General features: G+C 38.8%; 1 protein-coding gene across 3 annotated transcripts in view; it reads right to left on the minus strand.

Annotated features, from left to right (window-relative positions):
* CLTC (clathrin, heavy chain (Hc)) overlaps positions 1–22,033 on the minus strand; it is an 80,557-nt gene that overhangs the window by 23,009 nt on the left and 35,515 nt on the right. For all 3 annotated transcript variants that reach the window (XM_011979176.1, XM_011979174.1, XM_011979175.1), the window contains 10 exons: positions 20,905–21,018; positions 15,937–16,110; positions 11,249–11,446; positions 10,268–10,468; positions 7,590–7,742; positions 6,682–6,804; positions 5,332–5,469; positions 4,926–5,090; positions 4,593–4,773; positions 2,338–2,501 (listed from right to left, as the gene is read on the minus strand). In XM_011979176.1, coding sequence (XP_011834566.1) covers positions 2,338–2,501; positions 4,593–4,773; positions 4,926–5,090; positions 5,332–5,469; positions 6,682–6,804; positions 7,590–7,742; positions 10,268–10,468; positions 11,249–11,446; positions 15,937–16,110; positions 20,905–21,018 — 1,611 coding nt within the window. The remainder of the gene's footprint in view (positions 1–2,337; positions 2,502–4,592; positions 4,774–4,925; positions 5,091–5,331; positions 5,470–6,681; positions 6,805–7,589; positions 7,743–10,267; positions 10,469–11,248; positions 11,447–15,936; positions 16,111–20,904; positions 21,019–22,033) is intronic.

The raw sequence follows: 22,033 nt of genomic DNA on the forward strand, positions 1-22,033 counted from the left end.
GGATAAATGTGATAGTTGCATCTTAGTATTGAGCTCCCATCTCAAATTATGTAGACATAAGACACTAAATTCACCTCTAATCCTGGCCGGAAGTAAATTCCTTCAAAGAGTCAGGTACAAATTGATATCAAAGAGAAATAAATACCTGCCTGACAGAAATCCCATTTAAGCTGACTCCACCTTTTTCCAAGGCTTATCACTTATCAGTAATAGTTACTACCTCAACATCTATAGTATACAAGGTACTTGATAAAGAAACATAGCTTATGGTTGAAGAAACTGAGGCTGAGGCACATTCATTAACTTGCCTGAGGTAACGGCTAGACATATACTGAATGAACAAACAATGGCTAAGTAGAATTTGAAACAGGTCTGACTGACTCAAAAGCTCATAATCCACATCCACACCCCTACTATATCAGGCTTGCACCTAATTCACAAGTGTGAAGGGGAAATCTTCATCTGATTAGATCCCATGGGATATGCAAACCTAAGGCAGTACCATCCTAGTAACCAGAGGATTATTTTTTATGTCTTTACTAGAGGATTTTTTTAAAGCTCAAGAATGTGATAATTAAATGATAGCAGTTAACTTCATTTTGCCTTCCATATATATGTAACTCAAATATTAAAATCCAAAGCTAAAGAAGTTACAATTTAAGCATAAAAGCTGAGGGCTCAATAAAAACAAAAATCATGTAAGAATCTGGTAGTATTAACACAGGAAGAGAAAACCAAATACTGCATGTTCTCACTAGTAAGTGGGAGATAAATGACGAGAACACATGGACACAGAGAGGAACAACAGACACTGGGGCCTACTGAAGGGTGGAGGATGGGAGGAGGGAGAGGATCAGGAAAAAAACTAATGGGTTGTGGGCTTAATACCTGGGTGACGAAACAATCTGTACAACAAACCCCCATGACACAAGTTTACCTATATAACACACCTGCCCATGCACCCCCCTGAACTTCAAAGCTTAAAAAGAAAAACAACAAAAACCCCCAACACCCCCTGCCCCCAAAAGAATCTGGTAGCAGTTTTGTTTTTTTTTTTTGAAGGAAATAGTAATGATACTCACAGAAGGAAGTGAATCAGTAGTATGGGTACACTAGTCAAGCATAGAGTATCAAATCCTTCTCATCTGGAGGGGTTTTTTGATACCAGAAAGTTTTGGTCCAAACATAGCATACTAGCTAGGTTACCCAGAATATTCATGATGGCCAAAGACATTATAAAGCTACACTTTTTTGAAAAGTGTATCTTTTAAATCTAAAATGTAGAGCAATTTCAACATTTTGACTACCTCATTACACTAAAATCCCTAAGGGTTTTGCTATTTCATCTAGAGCCCAGGTAGTAAATTCTTCAAAAGAACAATCTGCCAGCGCAACCACAGGCACAAATGATGATGGTCTGGGAGCAGGAAAAGCCTACTTTTTGTACTGTATTCTACAATAAACATTTGGTTTCACTTGTAATTTAAAATTCTTCCAAGACAAAAAATACTTCAGCACTTTCTATAAAGTCTCAGGAATCATTTTATATATATATATATAAAATACACACACACATATAATAGGCAGTGAGAGAGCAGTAATCTAAGTGTTCTGTAGTTTTCCTGGTCTTTTAGAGATAGCTATCAACTTTAAAGTTTTATTTCCCTCACAAAGTAACTGGTAGAATAAAGCTAAAGCTAAGTTAAACATTAAACAAAATTAACTGCCCTTAGGGATCTTCTAGAGTTCAGAATGTCTCCACCATTACTCCTCCCTGCAACACAGGTGGTCCTTACTTCTCTATAACTCATTTCATGTATCACAAAGCTGAGCATTTTGTTTGATCTTATCTTTAATTTATGAATTATATATGAATAATATTTTAGTTTCTAGAGTTGGGCAAACTTGATGAAAGAGGTAAGCCTATACATTCCTTAGATAACAGATCCCTTTGCCTACCATAGAGGCTCCTCAAAATGGTATGAAGAGCAAGCTGATGTTAATATTCAAAAGCCTAAATGATTCTCAAATGACTCTGAAAGTATATAACCACTTTTCTAAATTTTTCCATCCAAAATTAAAATAAAGGAAATTCCTTTGAAATAATGCTATTTTTCTTCTTCTTTTAAACAGATGGTCATTCTTACTCACCGATTTCCTTCCGTATTTCAAAGGAAACCACAGAGTATTATGTTTGGAAGAAATAATCCAGCACACAACTTAAGAATGCTAACAATTTCACATTTAGGGAAAAAATATTTTTGAACTACGACCAAACCCTTGTAGAACTGCTAAACTGGAATCCAACCAGAAAACACGTTACCCAAAACCACTTACCTTAAGAAAATTCTTGACTCGCTCAGGATCATAGCAGTTGCTTTCTCTACAGATTCTTTCTACTTCTTTGATTTGCCCAGTCTTGCAAGCTGCCTGAATGTATTTAAAGTGCACATCTGGGTCCTGACTAAAGTTAACAATGGATCCCAGAAAATAAAAGAGACCTTAAAGAAACAAGTAATTACAATTAAGCATAGGCACACTTTTGAGAATGACTGAAAAGCATTTATGCAATTAAAAAACTGTTACATTGAATACTCCCAAATATAAGTTGGTTGCTTAAAAAGCTCGATAAAAATACTAATTATTCCATTAATCAGATCAGTAAAATGGATTTGCACTTTAATCCTAAAGAACAGACAATTCAACCCAGTGTTTCCTTTTTTTCTTTTTTATTGAGGCAGGTCTCTGTCACCCAGGCTGGAGTGCAGTGGCACGATCATAGCTCACTGCAGCCTCAAACTCCTGGGATCAAGCAATCCTCCTACCTCAACCTCCTAAGTAGGTAGGTGCATGCCACTATGCCAGGCTAATTTTTAAGAAAATTTTTGTAGAGATGGGGTCTTGCTGTGTTACCCAGGCTGGTCTTGAATTTGTGGCCTCAAGCAATCCTCCTGCCTTGGCCTCCCAAAGCACTGGGATTATTAAAGGCATATACCACTGTGCCCCTATATGGGAAATTTTAAATGAAGACCCCAATACCTGGTGTTTTTCAATATGCAGTTTATAGGAAACATACAAAATAATTTGGGAAGAATTTAGTGCAGTATTGTCCAGAAGAACTTTCTGCAATGATGAAAATCTTATCTTTGCCCCCCGATGTAATAGCCACTAAACCACACGTGGCTATTAAGCACTTGAAATGTGGCTAGAGTGACTGAATAACTAAATATTAAATTTTATTTAATTTTAATAACTTTCGATGTAAATAGCTGCTATATGTGGCTAGTGAATGCTGTACTAAACAGTGTAAAACTGTGAAAATTAAGAAAACATTAAGAAAACTAGTAGACTCTCTTACCCCTTCTCAATAGAGCACTACCACTACAAAGAGGAGAGAAAGGCAATTGAGGACCAGAACTTAGCCACCCAACAGTGATTACGTTAGTTCCCTGCATAGCAGTGGTTCTCAACTGAGGTGATTTTCCTCACAGGTGACACTGGCAATGTCTGAAGACATTTTTGGTTGTCACAGCTGGTGGAGCTCACGCTACTGGCATCTAGTGGGTAGAAACCAGGAATGCTGCTAAATATTCTACTAAATATTCTACATCTACAGGAATACCCCTCTACAATGATTATCCAGCCTTAAATGTCTATAGTACTAAGGTTAAGAAATTCTGCTAAATAGCAACAAATCACAAAATGCCCTTGGCGAGAATCACCTGCTATTGTAAGAGTCAGACATATAAGCATAAAATGTTATTATACCCGATCATTAGTACAGATTGAGTATCCCCTATCCAAAATACTTGAGACCAGACATGTTTCAAATTTTCAACTTTGGAATATTCGCTTTATAATTACCTGATCAGCATCCCTAATCTGAAAATCCAATTTCTGAAATGCTCCAACAAGCATTTCCTTTGAGCATTATGTTGGTGCTCAAAAAGTTTCAGGCTTTGGTGCATTTTGGATTTTCAGATTAGGGACACTCAACCTGTATTTTCATTTTATGCAATTTCAACACCACTACATATTTTTCTCTTAAAATTCTACCTTTCATTCATCTATAAAATATCCAAACAGATGGTCTTGTTCACTGCATATCCTTAGGATCCAACATAAAAGGGCCTTGACAATATTTATTGAATAAAAATTAAAATGTCCCATAGAACAAATTTTTAGAAAGACAAGATTTCCAGGCCGGGCACGGTGGCTCAAGCCTGTAATCCCAGCACTTTGGGAGGCCGAGACGGGCGGATCACGAGGTCAGGAGATCGAGACCATTCTGGCTAATATGGTGAAACCCCATCTCTACTAAAAAAATACAAAAACAACTAGCCAGGCGAGGTGGCAGGTGCCTGTAGTCCCAGCTACTCGGGAGGCGGAGGCAGGAGAATGGCGTAAACCCGGGAGGCAGAGGTTGCAGTGAGCCGAGATCCGGCCACTGCACTCCAGCCTGGGCAACAGAGTGAGACTCTGTCTCAAAAAAAAAAAAAAAAAAGACAAAATTTCCAATAGCCTGATCATAAGCATACCTCTTCTTGGCTATCTTAAGTACTTTTTTAAAAAACTCAAAAACTCCTACTTACCTTCAAAACTCTTGAAAGATTCAAAAAGTTCAATCAGAGACTGAGTTGACAGTTGTTCATGATATTTAGAAGCCACTTGAACACAGATCTGCAGATTCTGACGAATGTTGGCAGACAGCATGGCTCTGAGACATTCTAGGGAGTCTTCTACTGATAAGGAACCAAAGTAGTTGACTAACCACTACAAGACAAAATAAATGAATGAATGAATAAATGAAATAACGTTGAACCTCATGGTGGTATGAAATCATTAATATTTAGTACCACAAACACATTTTCAGTGTACCTATTAATCACAACTAACACCATCTATCAGGTAAGAAACTGAAATACCTCAGGGTTAAGAAGATGGGTGTGAACCACTGCACGTTTTATATCATATAAATCAGTGAAGTGTTCTAATGCACGCTGCAGTAGGCCAGCCTTTTCACACAGTTGAGCAATGTGAGCCCGGTCATAATGTGTGAACATCTGATTGCCTAGAATAGCATCTGCAACCTGTAAAACCACAAACAAGGAAAGTTAATTGTCCACTCCATTTATATGAGTAATTCAACATCCATTACAGATTAAGGTTTAATAGTGAACTGTTAAAGAAAGTACAAAAGAATATTATAATAGCTAAATTTTCTTGTATAAGGAGTAGGCATCTCAGTAGCTTTGCATGACAATCTGAGATGCTCTGCACAACTACTAAAACAATGTTGGAAACATGCCTAAAAAGCATTAAAACACATACTTGAGGCGCATGCATAAGGTTCATCTCAAGTAACCGCGTCTGTAAAGGACCTTCAGATGGGCGATTATTCTTCAGAGCATCAAGCAAGAATGCAGTACATTGCTGAATTAGATTGTATTCCATAAAGACATCTACAATCTACAAAAAAAATAGATTTAAAAGAAATTGTTTTAAGATACTATGGAGAGTATGTAGACAAAATTATGCACGAGCTCTTTCTTTACCTGAGAATTTTATTTGGACAATATGAACACTTTAAGAACAAATTTTTGTCCTCTAGAGAACACAGTTATTTTCAGTTCTGATAAAAACTACAAAATATTTCAAGATATTACATAATAGCAGAATACAATTGAACCAATAGACCTTTATTTTATTATTTTATTTATTTTATTTTTTTGAGGCGGAGTTTTGCTCTTGTTGCCCAGGCTGGAGTGCAATGGCACGATCCCAGCTCACTGCAACCTCTGCCTCCCGGGTTCAAGCGATTCTCCTGCCTCTGCTCCCAAGCAGCTGGCATTACAAGCATCTGCCACCACACCTGGATAATTTGTTATTTTTAGTAGAGACAGGGTTTTGCTATATTGGCTAGGCTGGTCTCAAACTCCTGACCTCAGGTGATCCGCCCACCTCAGCCTCCCAAAGTGCTGGGATTACAGGCGTCAGCCACCATGCCCAGACTGACCTTTATTTTTATAAACTTTTGAAAAACAACAGCATAAACAATATGAAGGACTCTGACTCACACTTCCAAATGCATCTCTTCCCTCTCCCCATACCCAGTGGCAACTACTATCCTGTTTTATCATCCCCATGTATTTTTCATATTTTTAATACATATACATCTCTAAATAAGATGTTTGTTTTGCATGTATTAAAACTACATGCAGATGGTTTCATATTATCCATTCTTTTGCAACTTGCTTTTTTTTGCAAGGCATTTGAGGTTTATCCATATAGAGTGACAAAGCTTTAATTTCTACAAACTCTAAGTTTCTTTTTTTTTTCTTTTTTTCTTTTTAAGAGAGTCTCACTGTGTTGCCCAGGTTGGAGTGCAATGGCATGATCACAGCTCACTGCAACCTGGACCTCCAGGCTCAAGCTGTCCCTCCACTTCAGCCACCTGAGTAGCTGGGACGACAGGCATGTGCCACCACACCCAGCTGATTTTTAAATTTTTTGTAGTTACAGGGTCTCACATGTTGCCCAGACTGGTCTTGAATTCTTGGCCTCAAGCAATCCTCCCACCTTGGTCTCCCAAAGTACTGGGACTACAAGCGTGAACCACCACGGTTGGCCCCCACTCCCCATTTCAATCAGCTTCTACAAAATATATTGTAATCACATTACCTGTGTGATGTCAGCAAGAGGCTCTTCATCTTGAACTAACATTTGGGCAAACTGCTGTCCCTGATCTGGACTGATTCGCATTACATTTCTCAGCAGAAATATCCAATCTGGAGTGTATCCAACCTATAAACAAACAAAGACTTAAACGCTGCTTCTAAGTTTCAATTTCATAGCATTTAAAGACTTTTTCTACTATAAAATCTTGCTAATATAGAACTACTCATGAAAGCACAAATTCATTTTCGATTTAAAGTGCCCAGTTAGACCCTGATGATGACATATTTGAATAAACACCTGTCAATTTTTATAACTGGCTTATCCATTTTATTCTTCTTCTTTTTTTTTTTTTTGAGACAGGGTCTTGCTTTGTCATCCAAGCTGGAGTGCAGAGGTGCAATCTCGGTTCACTGAAACCTCTGCCCCCTGGGCTCAAGTGATCTTCCCACCTTGGCTTCCTGAGTAGCTAGGACCACAGTCACACACCACCACGCCTGGCTACTTTTTTGTATTTTTAGTAAAGACAGGGTTTCACCATGTTGCCCAGACTGGTCTCAAACTCCTGAGCTCAAGTGATCTGCCCGCCTTGGCCTCCCAAAGTGCTGGGATTACAGGCGCAAGCTACCAAGCCTGGCCTGGCTTATCCATTTTCAATAAATGAGTATTTCAAAAGTTTGTTCTAACATGTTAAACATGTCTGCTATCTTAAATTCTGATAAGCCATGCAAGAGTAATTGTCTCAATTTAACAAGTATGAATTTGATATGAGGGGTAAGAGAATTTTTATATATTTCAAAGTAAATCAAAATGAAAGGAAATTCACTATTAAAGTAACCAAGAGTTAATACAGGCTAATTTCTCTGTCCATGCTTCGATGAATTCATGCTGAGAATCTGTTTCATTGAACTCACTTTTTTAGCATATAAAACAATCTTCTGGACTTGACCTGTTTCTGCAAAGCACTGAATGACTTTATTTGGGACATTAGCCCTTAGGTACACACTAAGTGCCAATGTAGGGTCCACAGATTTCACAAGATCACCCAGTTCTTCAGAACATTCCAGCTGTCCAAAGGAAAAAGAGATTGTTTAGTGATCGATCAACTGTTTTAGAAATGAGCAGTTGACACTATATCCACTATAATAATTAGTACGAGAAGTACTTAGTTTCACAGAATATACTATAAATATGCAGGGGTTGTGGCTGGTAGACTCTTAATCTTGTATTCACAGCAATGTCTCAGTAGAATTCTCCACAAATCTTATTTAAAGATAAAAAGCTCACCTAGACTGCAATCTTATAGATATTATCAACTACCTTGTTAGGGATTTAAGTACTTTAGAGCAGAATCTTCTACCTCTTATACTCCTAACTACTAAGAATATTCAGATATCAGACTCACATCACATGGCTCCAATTTTTCAAAAACAAAAAGCAACTTTTTTTTTGTTTTTTTTTTTTTTTGAGACAGAGTCTCACTCTGTCGCCCAGGCTGGAGTGCAGTGGTGCGATCTCGGCTCTCTGCAAGCTCTGCCTCCCAGGCTCACGGCATTCTCCTGCCTCAGCCTCCTGAGTAGCTGGGACTACAGGCGCCCGCCACCACGCCCGGCTAATTTTGTTTTGTATTTTTTAGTAGAGATGGGGTTTCACAGTGTTAGCCAGGATGGCCTCGATCTCCTGACCTCATGATCCGCCCGTCTTGGCCTCCCAAAGTGCTCGGACTACAGGCATGAGCCACCGTGCCCGGCAAAAAGCAACTTTTAATGTAATGTTATCAACTGAAAATTTAATATTGAAGGAGCCAGATAAGGTTTACCATAAGGTCAGTTATTAAATCACAGTGTAACCTATATATGTCTGAAGAATCTAAGTACCACTATCTTCTTGACTTGGATTTAAGCTTACAGGGCAAGAAGGACACTCTTAAGAATTTTTAGGTAGTATACAAGCAAATACCGTCTTCTGTGTTATTCAGTCTGCCTTACTCATTGAGCTGCCCAATCTGGAAATTCATTTCCTAAGAGTTCCAGTTTATATACCAAAGTTGACTTTCTACTTTGGAGACTAACTCTTACAAATGATATTTAATGCCAAAAATAGAAAGTTGTATCAGAGTCTATAATCTTAACTGAACATGCTAATGAATAGTTGATGTCTCTTTTATTAATACCACAAATGGTCCCATTTGACTGTTCACAGAAAAGGGTAATGATACTTAAAAAGCTTTCACCCTGTTACATAGGTTAACTCAGTTACCTTGGCTGTTCTCATCCTCCCTTATCTTCTTAAAAAATAGTGTGTATTTATTTAATGGGGTCTCTCTGTGTTGCCTAGGCTGGTCTCAAACTCCTTGCATCAAGTGATCCTTGTGATCCTTTTGCCTCGGCCTCCCAAAGTAGTGGGATTACAGGTGTGAGCCACCGAACTCAGCCCTGCCTTATCTTAATCAATTAGGATGGACCTCAGATACTCGCTAGTGTGGCTGTTCTTCATCAGAGACTCCTGTCCAAGCATCCCAAATCTGATAAACTATTCTCTAGTATCTTACAAGATTGCCAGAAACTGGATCAAGAAACAAGGACTTAGAATTAATAATATAAAAACAGTACTAATATATTCTAATGCTGAAAGAATAACAACATTAAATATTATTCACTATTCAGAGTGCTTTAAACAATACTACTTCAGTTCTTGACAATGGCAATTCCATACTACAACTTTGAGGAGAAAGGTTTTTTTATATGGTGGTGTGAAAGGAATTAACACTAATGGACAGCTAAAACTTGTCTGTTATCTTAGAAACAAAAAACGCCCTTTGGCTGTTTCTCAGTCACTATTCCACATTAGGAATAATGTGCTCAGGAAAACGTACTACCATTATATGCTCTCTGTAAAGAGAAATGAGTAAGTACTGAGTGAATATAAAAGGCATCGAAAAGACCTACAGTAAAGAAAGCTAGTTAACATTTAGAAAAGGTTCATATTTAAATAAATTTCAAGAAACCAAGTTAAATATTTTTCCATGTAACACCAACTAACATTCTGTGAAATCACTGGGAAACAGTATCTCATTGCTAATTAGACAGCCATCCTGTCTTATTAAGATCCAACTTTTTTTTTTTTTTTTTTTTAAGACTGAGTCTCATTCTATAGCCCCGGCTACAGTGCAGTGAAGCAATCTCAGCTCACTGCAACCTCCACCTCCCAGGTTCAAGTGATTCTCCTGCCTCAGCCTCCCGAGTAGCTGGGATTACAGGTGCTGCCACCACGTCCGGCCAATTTTTGTATTTTTAGTAAAGACGGGGTTTCTCCATGGTGGTAAGGCTGGTCTCAAACTCCCAACCTCAGGTGATCCGCCTGCCTTGGCCTCCCAAAGCGCTGGGATTACAGGCGTGAGCCACCACGCCCAGTGAAAAAATAAATATATTTTCAAAAGGAAATAAGTGAACCCATCTTATGCAATGTATGTTTTTGTTCTGTTTCTACCAGCAGTAATGGAGACATTTTGGTGCAGCCTAAATGATTTTAACTTGCTAATATCATATTTAATGCAATCAAAGCAAGATTATGTCAACACAATTTAAAGTACCTTATCTTCTTTTAACCATTTCTCCAAAAGCTGTTTTCGCCCTTGCTGAAGTACAGGCCTACAAAGCTCTAAGGATTCGTATTTGTTGAGCTGTCCCTGGTCCAAAAGGATACCAAAGTACTGAAGTAGAGGAGAAGTTTGACCTGGCTGGGCTGGGACACTCTGGAACCGACGGATAGTGTCTGGAGTACGAAGAATACCCTTTAAGAAGAAGAAATGTTAAACACACTTCAAAAGTGATCCAAACATCACACTAATCACCCCATAGAGATCAATCTCTTAGGTCAATCTTAAAGGAATGAATCCATCTATTAATATGAAGTTTCAAATCTTCTCCATCTAGAGTAAATATTTAGTCACTATCTTTCATACTCCTGGTTCAATGTTATAAGATTATCCAGAATCAAAAATAGATCAACTTAAATTACAATGTCAATGTGTAAGAGAATAGTTATAATCATAACATAGTTATAGCTAGGTATTATCCCAAGTTCATATTAAATTAAGTACAAATTTCATAATGAATATTGGTCAGGAATATAAGGTGTTAATTCAGTCCACCATAAACCAACATCAAAAGTGATAATAAATTCAGCCTAATTTTGACAGCTCTACCTACCAAAAAATTGGACAGTATTTATTTCATGTCCAACTTATGGAAATAAAATCAGTAACCATCATCTATGAGGTCAAATAGTATTACACCTAAATAACTAAACATTATTACATCTATGTAAATCAAAAGCTTGCTAGAACTACATATCCTTCTAACAATCTGGGTTTTAAAAAACTAATCAAATCCAGAGAAAATTAACCAAATCTAGAGGCACTGACAAGGAATTCTACTAAAGGAAAATGTAACTCAAATGTAATCTAAAACCAGTTTCTCTCTAGAAAGCTGGTTCCTTTTCTAGCAATATGAGAAACAGAATATTAACAATGGATTAATGTCATGACAACTTCATTTTCATAACGCTTTACCTTTGGTGCATTAGCAGCCACCTTTGCTGCCTCTGAGTAATTTCCCTGGGCAAAAAGAGCATTAAATTTCCGGGCAAAGAGTTCTTCAGCACCGGCTAAGTTGTTACGTACAGCCATTCTCAGAGCCAAATCAGGATTTTGTAGAACATTGGTGATGTAAGGAATTATGTTTTCTTCTTCCACACACACTGACAGAACCTGCAATTTAAAGAATAAAATATAGCTGCAATGTGTTCATTTTGATACAAATGATACCAAGTCTATTTAGAACAGGTTAATACTGAGTCACAAAGGTAATGAAATTGTGACAGCTGTTTTCTTGCTGCCATTAAAAAATAATAAAAGAAAGGAAGGAAGGAAGACAAGGAGAAAAAAAATTAAGGAGATTTGAAAACAAGTATCACAGGGTGCTAGGCCATTATGTGGTTCCTAAAATATGGCTATTCTATAATCTAAATAACTTCTTTCTTCATTGTCCAAACTAACTTGCTTTGATACCATCTATTCATTCTTAACATAGTCAGTATCAAAGATTAACATTCCCACTTAATTGAGCTCTGAAAGACAACTCCACATAATTTAAAACTTCCTGAGGACATCAATCTTGATAACCTACAGAAAATGACATTGAAGAAGCTATGATATCTAAATGACATTTAAGGTTCACTTGCAAGTTGTTTAAGGTATATTCCTTCTAATTTTAGGATTTTTTTTACAAGAACTTTACAGTAATTTTTGTTAATTACATTTGCATTCCTAGAGACCAGATTATATACTCAATGAAGGGAGGGACCACTGAATCCTCAAGCAGCTAACATAATGCAAGGAATATGGTAGGTGCTTGAAAAATAGGCCAGGTACAGGGGCTCACGCCTGTAATCCCAGCACTTTGGGAGGCCGAGGCAGGTGGATCACAAGGTCAGGAGTTTAAGACCAGCCTGGCCAACATGGTGAAACCCCACCTCTACTAATAAAAATACAAAAAATAGCCGGGCGTGGTGACATGCGCCTGTAGTCCCACCTACTAGGGAGGCTGAGGCAGGAGAATCGCTTGAACCCAGGAGGCGGAGGTTTCAGTAAGTCAAGATGGCGCCACTGTACTCCAGCCTGGGCAACAGAGGGAGTCTCAAAATAAATAAATAAATAAATAAAAATAATAATATCAGTAAAGGCCAATTTCTAATTGCTTGTTTGCAAAAGTTACCTACCCTCAAACTTCCTTAACACTCAATGCCACAGAATACTTTCTGGCTTGCCCCAAAAGCTGAACGACTGTCAACTGCCATAGAGAAAGGGAGTCCTTCTCTACCCATCCATCCCTTTCCCCAGTGCAGAACTAGTCATATGCCCTAGCTTATAAACTACTCATATTACCCATAACAGCACTTCTCAACCTAATATAATTGTATAATTGTTTCTCAGTCACTGTTCACATGAGGAAAAGGGGCTTCTCTTTGTTTAACTGTATTACTAGCAATATGCAATTAGTGTAGCATAAAACACATTTAATTTGTTGAATAAACGAATATAGGAAATGGCTGTTCCCAAATCAATAAGAATTGAAAAATACTTGAGAACTCAGTGAACCAAATAGATAGGTAACAGTTTGCCCTGCCTATTCTACTACTCCTTTCAGGGAAAATTAAGAAATTTTAACCTCCAAGATTTTATTTCTATAGGTCCGACCTCCATCCTCAAGGCTTATTTAAAGGAAGTAATAATTACTTTCTTTACAGTTATTTGCATTTCTGAGCCCCAACCTTAACTTAAATCTTACCTCCTATAAAGAATGAGAAAGATAAACAGAAAATCCAGTTCCAATTACATTTTCTGAAGCTTCCTATTGATTGCTGCCTTAGGTTTCCCCAAATACTGAATCCACAGTTTCATCCTTATCATAAAGACTGTTTTAGCAGATTTCTAGCAACCAGTACTTAATAAGATCTCCTACAGGGAACAGAAAAGGTTCCAGGTTCCAGTGTCTTCTAAAGTACTCAGAATCAAATTCAGAATTTAAGTCAGATGTTGACTATAACATCACTTTACTTGATTTTGCTTTTTCAACCGATAGAAGCCACATACTCATCCCTTCAGGGAATACGCCGAGTTAGTACACTTTAGCGAAGACTAAAAGAAAGCCCTAATGTTACTGTAAATACCTCTTTACTCAAAGTAGCTGGCACATAAAATTTGGGAGGAAGGGAAAGTAACAATCAACAAGTTCCCAGAATTAGAGTTATGAACACCAAGAATGTATCATGAAATTGTTTAAGGTACTTTAGGTTAAGCACTATCTTAAAACTGCACAACAGCAGAAACAAAAAGGGGCCAGGCATGGTGGCTCATGCCTGTAATCCTAGCACTTTGGGAGGCCAAGGCAGGAGCATCGCTTGAGCCCAGGAGTTCAAGACCAGCCTGGGCAACATAGCAAGACCGTGTCTCTCTCTCTCTCTCTCTTTTTTTGAGACAAAGTCTTGCTTTTTGAGACGGAGTCTTGCTCTGTCGCCCAGGCTGGAGTGCAGTGGCACGATCTTGGCTCACAGCAACCTCTGCCTCCTGGCTTCAAGCAATTCTCCTGTCTCAATCTCCCAAGTAGCTGGGACTACATGTACCTGCCACCACGCCCGGCTAATTTTTTTTCGTACTTAAAGAGACAGGTTTCACCATATTGGTCAGGCTCGTCTCAAACTCCTGACCCCAGGTGATCCACCCATCTTGGCCTCCCAAAGTACTGGGATTACAGGCGTGAGATACTGTGCCCGGCCCCTGTCTTTTTTTTTTTTTTTTTTTTTTTTAAATTAAGAATTTTTTTAAAAACAGGTCCCTGGCTTCACAACTTCATGATTATTAAATTATCACTAATCTAATTCACCAAAAAAGGCCAATATATTCTTGATTTTCCTTTTTAATTTCTTTTTTGAGACAGAGTCTTGCTCTGTCGTCCAGGCTGGAGTGCAGTGGCGTGATCTTGGCTCATTTTTTGTAACTTCTGCCTCCCAAGTTCAAGTGATTCTCTTGCCTCAGCCTCCCAAGTAGCTAGGATTACAGATATGCACCATCATAGCCAGTTAAGTTTTTGTATTTTAGTAGAGACGGGTTTTCACCATGTTGGCCAGGCTGGTCTCGAACTCCTGAGCTCAGGCAATCTGCCCACGTCGCCCTCCCAAAGGGCTGGGATTACAGGTATGAGCCACTGCGCCTAGCCTTATTCTTGATTTTTCTAAGAGAGAGACTCACAACTAAATACTTGAAAGCTACTGAATTTTTAAAACTGCTTTTGTCCCAGACACTGACTGGTGCTAGAAATAAAATTTACTAAAGACAATCCGTTTTTCTAATGAAGAATGGTGACTGTGACAGCTAAGCAGGCAATTTTAGTAAGTATGTTAAGTGTTATGAGGAGAAAGCTGTAAGTTAAGTTCTAGGAGTACAGAGCAGAAGCACCTAACCAGGTCTGGAGTTAAGGTGGGGCATGGGTAGGTAGGGATGGACTCCCTTTCCCTAGAGGGACTGTCTCTTCATATACGTAACATTTTTCAAAAATTAACTGAATGAAGGAGAAACAAAACCCACCTACTTCCTTTGCTTATTATCTGGGAAAAATACTAATTTGGAAGAAAACGAGTAAAAGGCAAGACCAAAAGGCAAGACCAGTAACAGTATTAAGTTTTAAAATTTTTAGCCACTTTTCAGAAAATTAAGATACCTCCTGGTAAAATATTCTTATTCATATTAAAATAGGCCGTGTGCTGTGACTCACGCCTGTAATCCCAGCACTTTGGTAGGCCGAGGCGGGTGGATCACAAGGTCAGGAGTTTGAGACCCGCCTGGCCAACATGGTGAAACCCCGTCTCCACTCAAAATACAGAAATTAGCTGGGTGCGGTGACTCACACCTGTAATCGTAGTTACTCGGAAGGCTGAGGCAGGAGAATTGCTTAACCCCGGGAAGTGGAGGTTGTAGTGAGCTGAGATCATGCCACTGCACTCTAACCTGGGTGACAGAGCGAGACTCCGTCTCAAGAAAAAAAAAAAAAAAAAAGAAATTAAAATAATATGATGACAGAGAAAGAACCGCTTGCTAGATGGTATTAACAGGTTTTTCAAAAATGACAAATTTAGAATGGATAATATTTTTCCTACCAAATTGATTAACTTTCCAGGCATCCCACAAGAGGTATTGAAACATATCACCTTTTAACATGTAATAGTAATGCTTAATTAAAGAGCTAGGAAAACGGATGTAGGTAGAATTCTTTTCCCTTTAGTTGATAATCGCTCTGCCTTGGAGAGATAACAGAAAACTCCTTAAAAAGAATAGTCTGTCAAATATGACCCTAAATTGTTTTTTTCCATGGAGAATCACTTCTTTTGACAGTAATGCATCTATACAGTCCAAGATGGCTATAAACCAGTTTCTCTGAAACAGGATTAAAGACACACTTTGTATTCATACACATCTCTATTTTTAGGTATATATTATTTTCCTTTTTTATCAGCTTACATCATGCTTTGATATATCTTATTTTCTAATATCCAAAGTTACCATTTACTTTTTGGAAAAAAACTAACAGTAATGTGTTTATTTTCTATTTTATTATTTTTGGGAGTAATTTCTCAAAAGTACAGGATTGTTCCCAACTCATCAGGTTATCTTATTTTATTGCTTAAGTTTCAAGGTTTCCTTACTTGTCCCTTTCTGTTTACTCCAATTATTCCAGCTGTGGCTTCATGAGGTGCAGTAACAAAAATCGTTTCTCCACTGATTCTATTCATGTAGATGCAGGTACCAGTCTCAAGATCATAGAGGTGGATATAACCATACTTGGTTATCAAGAATACCACATCATGCTTTTCACTGATCTATAGAAAGAAAATCAACACTTCAGTGAAATAATGAATCTATAAACAGAAAATAAAAACATTCAGTCTAATTCCATTTCAGAGATGGTAAAATTCTAGAACAAGAGGGTTATTTGAAAAATTGTAAGCTAATATTTAAAGTTTCCTTCATTTTTATAGCACATTTAAATATGGATATTCCAAGCTCTTATATAACACAAGAATATGAATGAAACTGATAAAAGGAAAGACAATTCAAAACTTAGGATAGCACAGTTTATGTATTACAGGCATACCTCATTTTACCGCACTTTGCAATGCAGATGAATCTTTACGAATTGAAGGTTTATGGCAACCCTGCATCGAGCAAGCCTATGGGCACTATTTTCCAACGGCATGTGCTCTCTTCGGTGTCTCTGTGTCACGTTTTCATTAATTCTCACAATATTTCAAACCTTTTCATTATTATATCTGTTATGTTGATCTGTGACCAGTGATCTTTGATGTTACTATTGTAATTATTTTAGGGTGCGATGAATCGCACCCACATAAGACAGCAAACTTAACCGATAAATATTGTGTGTGTTCTGACTGCTCCAGCAACCAGCTGTTCTCCCATTTCTTTCTCTTTCCTTGGGCCTCCCTATTCCGAGACACAACAATAATGAAATTAGGCCAATTAATAACCCTACAATTGCCTCTACATGTTCTACATCTCATTTTAAATCAAAAGCTAGAAGTAATTTTAAGCTCAGTGAGAAAGACACGTCCAAAGCCAAGACAGGCTGAATGGTGGGCTTTTTGACCCAGCCAAGTTGTGAATACAAAGCAAAAGTTCTTGAAGGAAATTAAAAATGCTACTGCAGTGAACACATGAATGATAAGAAAACCTAACAGCTTTTCTTGCTGATATGGAGAAAGCGCACTGGTGCAGTGGCTTACAAATGTAATCCTAGTCTCATTTTCTCACATCTAAGAAAACGACCACAGACAAAGTCAAACTCTAGTACTTGCCACATTGAGGTAATGTTTTGCAGGCCAAAGAGAAATAAAACGATTCTACTTTTGAATTTATGTAACTATATATATGAGCAGTTTTTTTTTCTCTTTTAAAATGTCATAGGCCAGGTGCAGTGGCTCATGCCTGTAATCCTAGCACTTTGGGAGGCCAAGGTGGGTGGATTGCCTGAGCTCAGGAGTTTGAGACCAGCCTGGGCAACAGAGTGAAATTCCGTCTCTACTAAAATACAAAAGAAATTAGCCGGGCATGGCAGCATGCACCTGTAGTCCCAGCTACCGGGGAGGCTGAAACAGGAGAACTGCTTGACCCTGGAGGCGGAGGTTGCAGTGAGCCGAGATGGTGCCACTGCACTCCAGTCTGGGCAACAGAGTGAGACTCCGTCTCTAAAAGAAAAATGTTATACACAGCTGGGTGCAGTGGCTCATGCCTGTAATCTCAGCACTTTGGGAGGCTGAGGTGGGTGGATCACTTGAGGGGAGGAGTTCGAGACCAGCCTGACCAATATGGTGAAGCCCTGACTCTACTAAAAATACAAAAAAATTACCCAGGTGTAGTGGTGCATGAGATCGCGCCATTGCACTCCAACCTGGGTGACAGAGTGAGACCCTGTCTCAAACAAAAATACAAATAAAAATGTTATATACTAGCCAGGTGCAGTGGTATGTTTCTGTAGTCCCAGCTACACAGGAGGCTGAAGCACAAGGATCACTTAAGGCCAGGAGTTTAAGACCAGCCTGGGCCAGGCATGGTGGCTTACGCCTGTGATCCCAGCAATGTGGGAGGTCGAGGTGGGCAGATCACTTGAGGTCAGGAGTTCGAGACCAGCCTGACCAACATGGCGAAACCCTGACTCTACTACAAATACAAAAATTAGCCAGGTGTGGTGGCAGGTGCCTGTAATCTCAGCTACTCGGGAGGCTGAGGCATGAGAATCGCTTGAATCCAGGAGGCAGAGATTGCAGTGAGCTGAGACTGTGCCACTGCACTCCAGTCTGGGCAATAGAGAGACTCAGTCTCATAAAAAAAAAAAAAAAAAGAAAAAGACCAGCCAGGGCAACACAGTGAAACATTGTCTCTAAAATACTTTTTAAATAGCCAGGCGTAGTGGTATGTACCTGTAGTCCTACCTACTCCTAGCTACTCTGGAGGCTGAGGCAAGAGGATCAATTGAGCCCAGGAGTTCAAGTTCAAGGCTGCAGTGAGCTATGATCACACCAACTGCATTCCAGCAGGGGCAACAGAGGGAGACCCTGTCTCTTTAAAGAGGGAGAGGGAGGGGGAGAGGGGGAGAGTGGGAGAGAGAGGGAGGAGGTCCTGCGCAGTGGCTCACGCCTATAATCCCAGCACTTTGGGAGGCCAAGGTGGGTGGATCACGAAGTCAGGAGATCAAGACCATCCTGGCTAACACGGTGAAACCCCGTCTCTACAAAAAATACAAAAAATTAGCCGGGTGTAGTGGTGGGCACCCGTAGTCCCAGCTACTCGGGAAGCTGAGGCAGGAGAATGGCGTGAACGCGGGAGGCGGAGGTGAGCTGAGATCGCACCACTGCACTCCAGCCTGGGCACAGAGTGAGACTCCGTCTCAAAAAAAAAAGAAAAAGAAAAAGAAAAGAAGAGAAGAGAAGGAAAGGAAGGGAAAGGGAAAGGGAAAGGAACGAAAAAAGATAGGCCAAGCGCGGTGGCTCAGGCCTGTAATCCTGCGCACTTCGGGAGGCTGAGGCAGGCGGATCACGAGGTCAGGAGATCGACACCATCCTGGCTAACACAGTGAAACCCCATATTTTGTATTTTGAAAAAATACAAAAAAATTAGCCCGGCGTGGTGGTGGGCGCCTGTAGTCCCAGCTACTCATGAGGCTGAGGCAGGAGAATGGCATGAACCCGGGAGGTGGAGCTTGCAGTGAGCCGAGATCCTGCCACTGCACTCCAGCCTGGGCAACAGAAGGAGGCTCCTCAAAAAAAAAAAAAAAAAAAATTCAAACCAGCTACAGCATTCTCTTAAGCCAAAACCTAATCTAGTGTAAGGCCCTAACTTTCCTCAATTCTGTGAAGGCTCAGAGAGGTGAGAAAACAACAGAAGAAAAATTTGAAGGTAGCAGAAGTTGATTCGTGAGGTTTAAGCAAATAAACTATCTGTACAATATAAAAGTGTAAGGTGAAAACCAAGTACTGATGTAGAAGCTGCAGCAAGTTATATGGAAGATCTAGCAAAGATCATTGAAGGCGGTCACACTAAACAACAGATTTTCTCTACAGAGAAGTCAATGCCTGGCTTTAATGGACAGGCTGACTCTCTTATTAGGAACTAATGACGCTGGTGACTTTAAGTTGAAGCCAATGCTCATCTGCTATTCCAAAAATCCTAGGACCTTCAAGAATTATGCTAAATCTACTTTGCCTATGCTATAGAAATGGAACAGCAAAGCCCTGATGACAGCACATCTGTTTACAGCATGGTTTACTAAATATTTTATGCCTGCTGTTCAGACCTACTGCTCAGAAAAAAAAAGATTCCTTTCAAAATATTACTGCTCATCGACAATGCACATAGTCACCCAAGAGCTCTGATGGAGATATACAAGGAGATTAATATTGCTTTCATGTCTGCTAAGACAGCATCCATTCTGAAGCCTATGAATCAAAGAAGCAATTTTGACTTACAAGTCTTCTTATTTAAGAAATATATTTCATAAGACCACAGCTGCCCTGGATAGTGATTCGTCTGATGGATCTGGGCAAAGTAAATTTAAGTGAATCTGGAAAGGATTCACCACAGTACTTTCAAGTAATGGTGAATCTGGAAAGGATTCATCATTCTAGATGTCATTAACAACATTCATGATTCATGGGAGGAAGTCAAAACATCAACATTAAAAGGAGTTTGGAAGAGGCTGATTCCAACCTTCATAGATGATTGAGGGGTTCAAGACTTCAGTGCAGCACATACGGGCAGATGTGGTAGAAATAGCAAGAAAACCAGAATTAGAAATAGAGCCTAAAAATGTGACTGAATTACTGTATTTCCTAGTAAAGGAGCTGTTTCTTAAGGATGAGCAAAGAAAAGTGGTTTCTTGAGATAAAATCTACTGCTGGTGAAGGTGCTGTGAACATTGCTGAATGACAACAAAGCATTTAGATTATTACAGAAACTTAGCTAGTAAAGCACTGGCAGGGTTAAAGAACTGACTCCAATTTTGAAAGAAGATCTACTGTGGGTAAAATGCTATCAAACAGCATTGCATAGAGAAATCTTTTGTGAAAGAGTCCACTGATGCAGCAAACTTCTCTGCTGTCTTATTTTAAGAAACTGCCACAGCCACCTCAACCACTCTGATTATTCAGCAGTCACTGACACTGAGACAAGACTTTCCGCAAGCAAAAAGATTAAAACTCACTAAAGGCTCAAATAATCATTAACATTTTTTAGCAATAAAGTATTTTTAAATTATAGTATGTATACGGTTTTTCTAGAGATATGCTATTTCACACTTTACAGTAGACTATAGCATAGTGTAAGTGTAACTTTGATCTGCACTGGGAAACCAAATAATTCTTATGACTCACTTTGTTGTGGTATTTAATTTATTGTGGTCGTCTGGAACCAAACCTCATAATATGCCCAAGGTAGGCCTGTACATGAAAGGCCAAGGTATTATTTTACAAAGCTTCACTAATAAACTTTGTAAGAGTATTCTTTTAAGCATCACTTAAATTATATCTACCATGAATAGTCTTTGGGTTAATTTCTTTTAAGAGGAGAGATTTTTAAAAAGTTATTTATATTGCTTAAAATACCTGCATTGCAACAGGAAAATCATTTTGTGCTTCTGGAGGAAAGAAAACATCCACTGCCTTCTTTGGAAAGGGCTGGTTCCCTGTAGGTGGTGTGCCAACTTCAATAATATGTAACTGTTCAAAAGAAAATCAAAATGTATATAAACCTACACATTAGCAGTTGATCACAGAAGCTTTATTTGTAGCCCCCAAATGGAAACAACCAACATGTTCTACAGAAGATCAATGTTAAATGGTTTTGGTTACATCCATACCATGGAATACTTGGTAAGAAAAAGGAACAAACTTTCATGAACATTATGGTGAGTAAAAAAAAGAAGCCAATCTTAAAAGGTCACATACTGTATGATTCCATTTATGTAACATTCCTAAAGTGACAACATTATAGAGATAGAGAATAAATTAGTGGTTGCCAGGAGCTAGGGATGGTGTGAGAGAGGGGGAGTGGGTGGGACTCTACAGTCATAAGGGAAATCACTGTGGTGATAAAATAGTTACCTACTCATGATAAAATGACACAGAATCATACAATTGTACCAATGTCAATTTCCTGGTTTTTCTACTGTACTACAGCTGTGTAAGATGTAGCCATTGGGAGAAACTGGATAAAGAACCCAGGGAACTGCTCTGTACTGTCTTTGCAGCTTCCTATAATCTGTATTATTTTAAGATAAATACATTTTTTAAAGTCAGCTGATACTCAGGAGGCTGAGGCAGGAGAATCGCTTGAACCCGGGAGGTGGAGGTTGCAGGAAGCCGGGATTGTGCCACTGCATTCCAGCCTGGGCAACACAGCGAGACTCCATCTCAAAAAAAAAGGTCAGCTGAATATCTGAAATAATCATACCTTAAATAATCTACCTGAAATAAATGGTATAGAAGGGTAATACATTACCTACAAAGGTATTTTTCTCCTAGCTTTCAATGTTTTAATTTAGTATTTCCAAATAGAAACGTAAGTTGTTTAATTCTTCTCTACCTATACATATACACTAAAACAGAAGGAATGTATATACCTAATTTGAGTTGTCTCTCTAATCACAAACATCCCATAAACTAAATGAGAACATTTTGGTTTAAAATATCCAATGCTGCACGTAAGCCAGGCAAGAGAAAAGTAAATAATCTC

The sequence above is a fragment of the Mandrillus leucophaeus genome, unplaced genomic scaffold (genome assembly GCF_000951045.1).
Source record: "Mandrillus leucophaeus isolate KB7577 unplaced genomic scaffold, Mleu.le_1.0 Scaffold20, whole genome shotgun sequence".
Lineage (NCBI taxonomy): Eukaryota > Metazoa > Chordata > Mammalia > Primates > Cercopithecidae > Mandrillus > Mandrillus leucophaeus.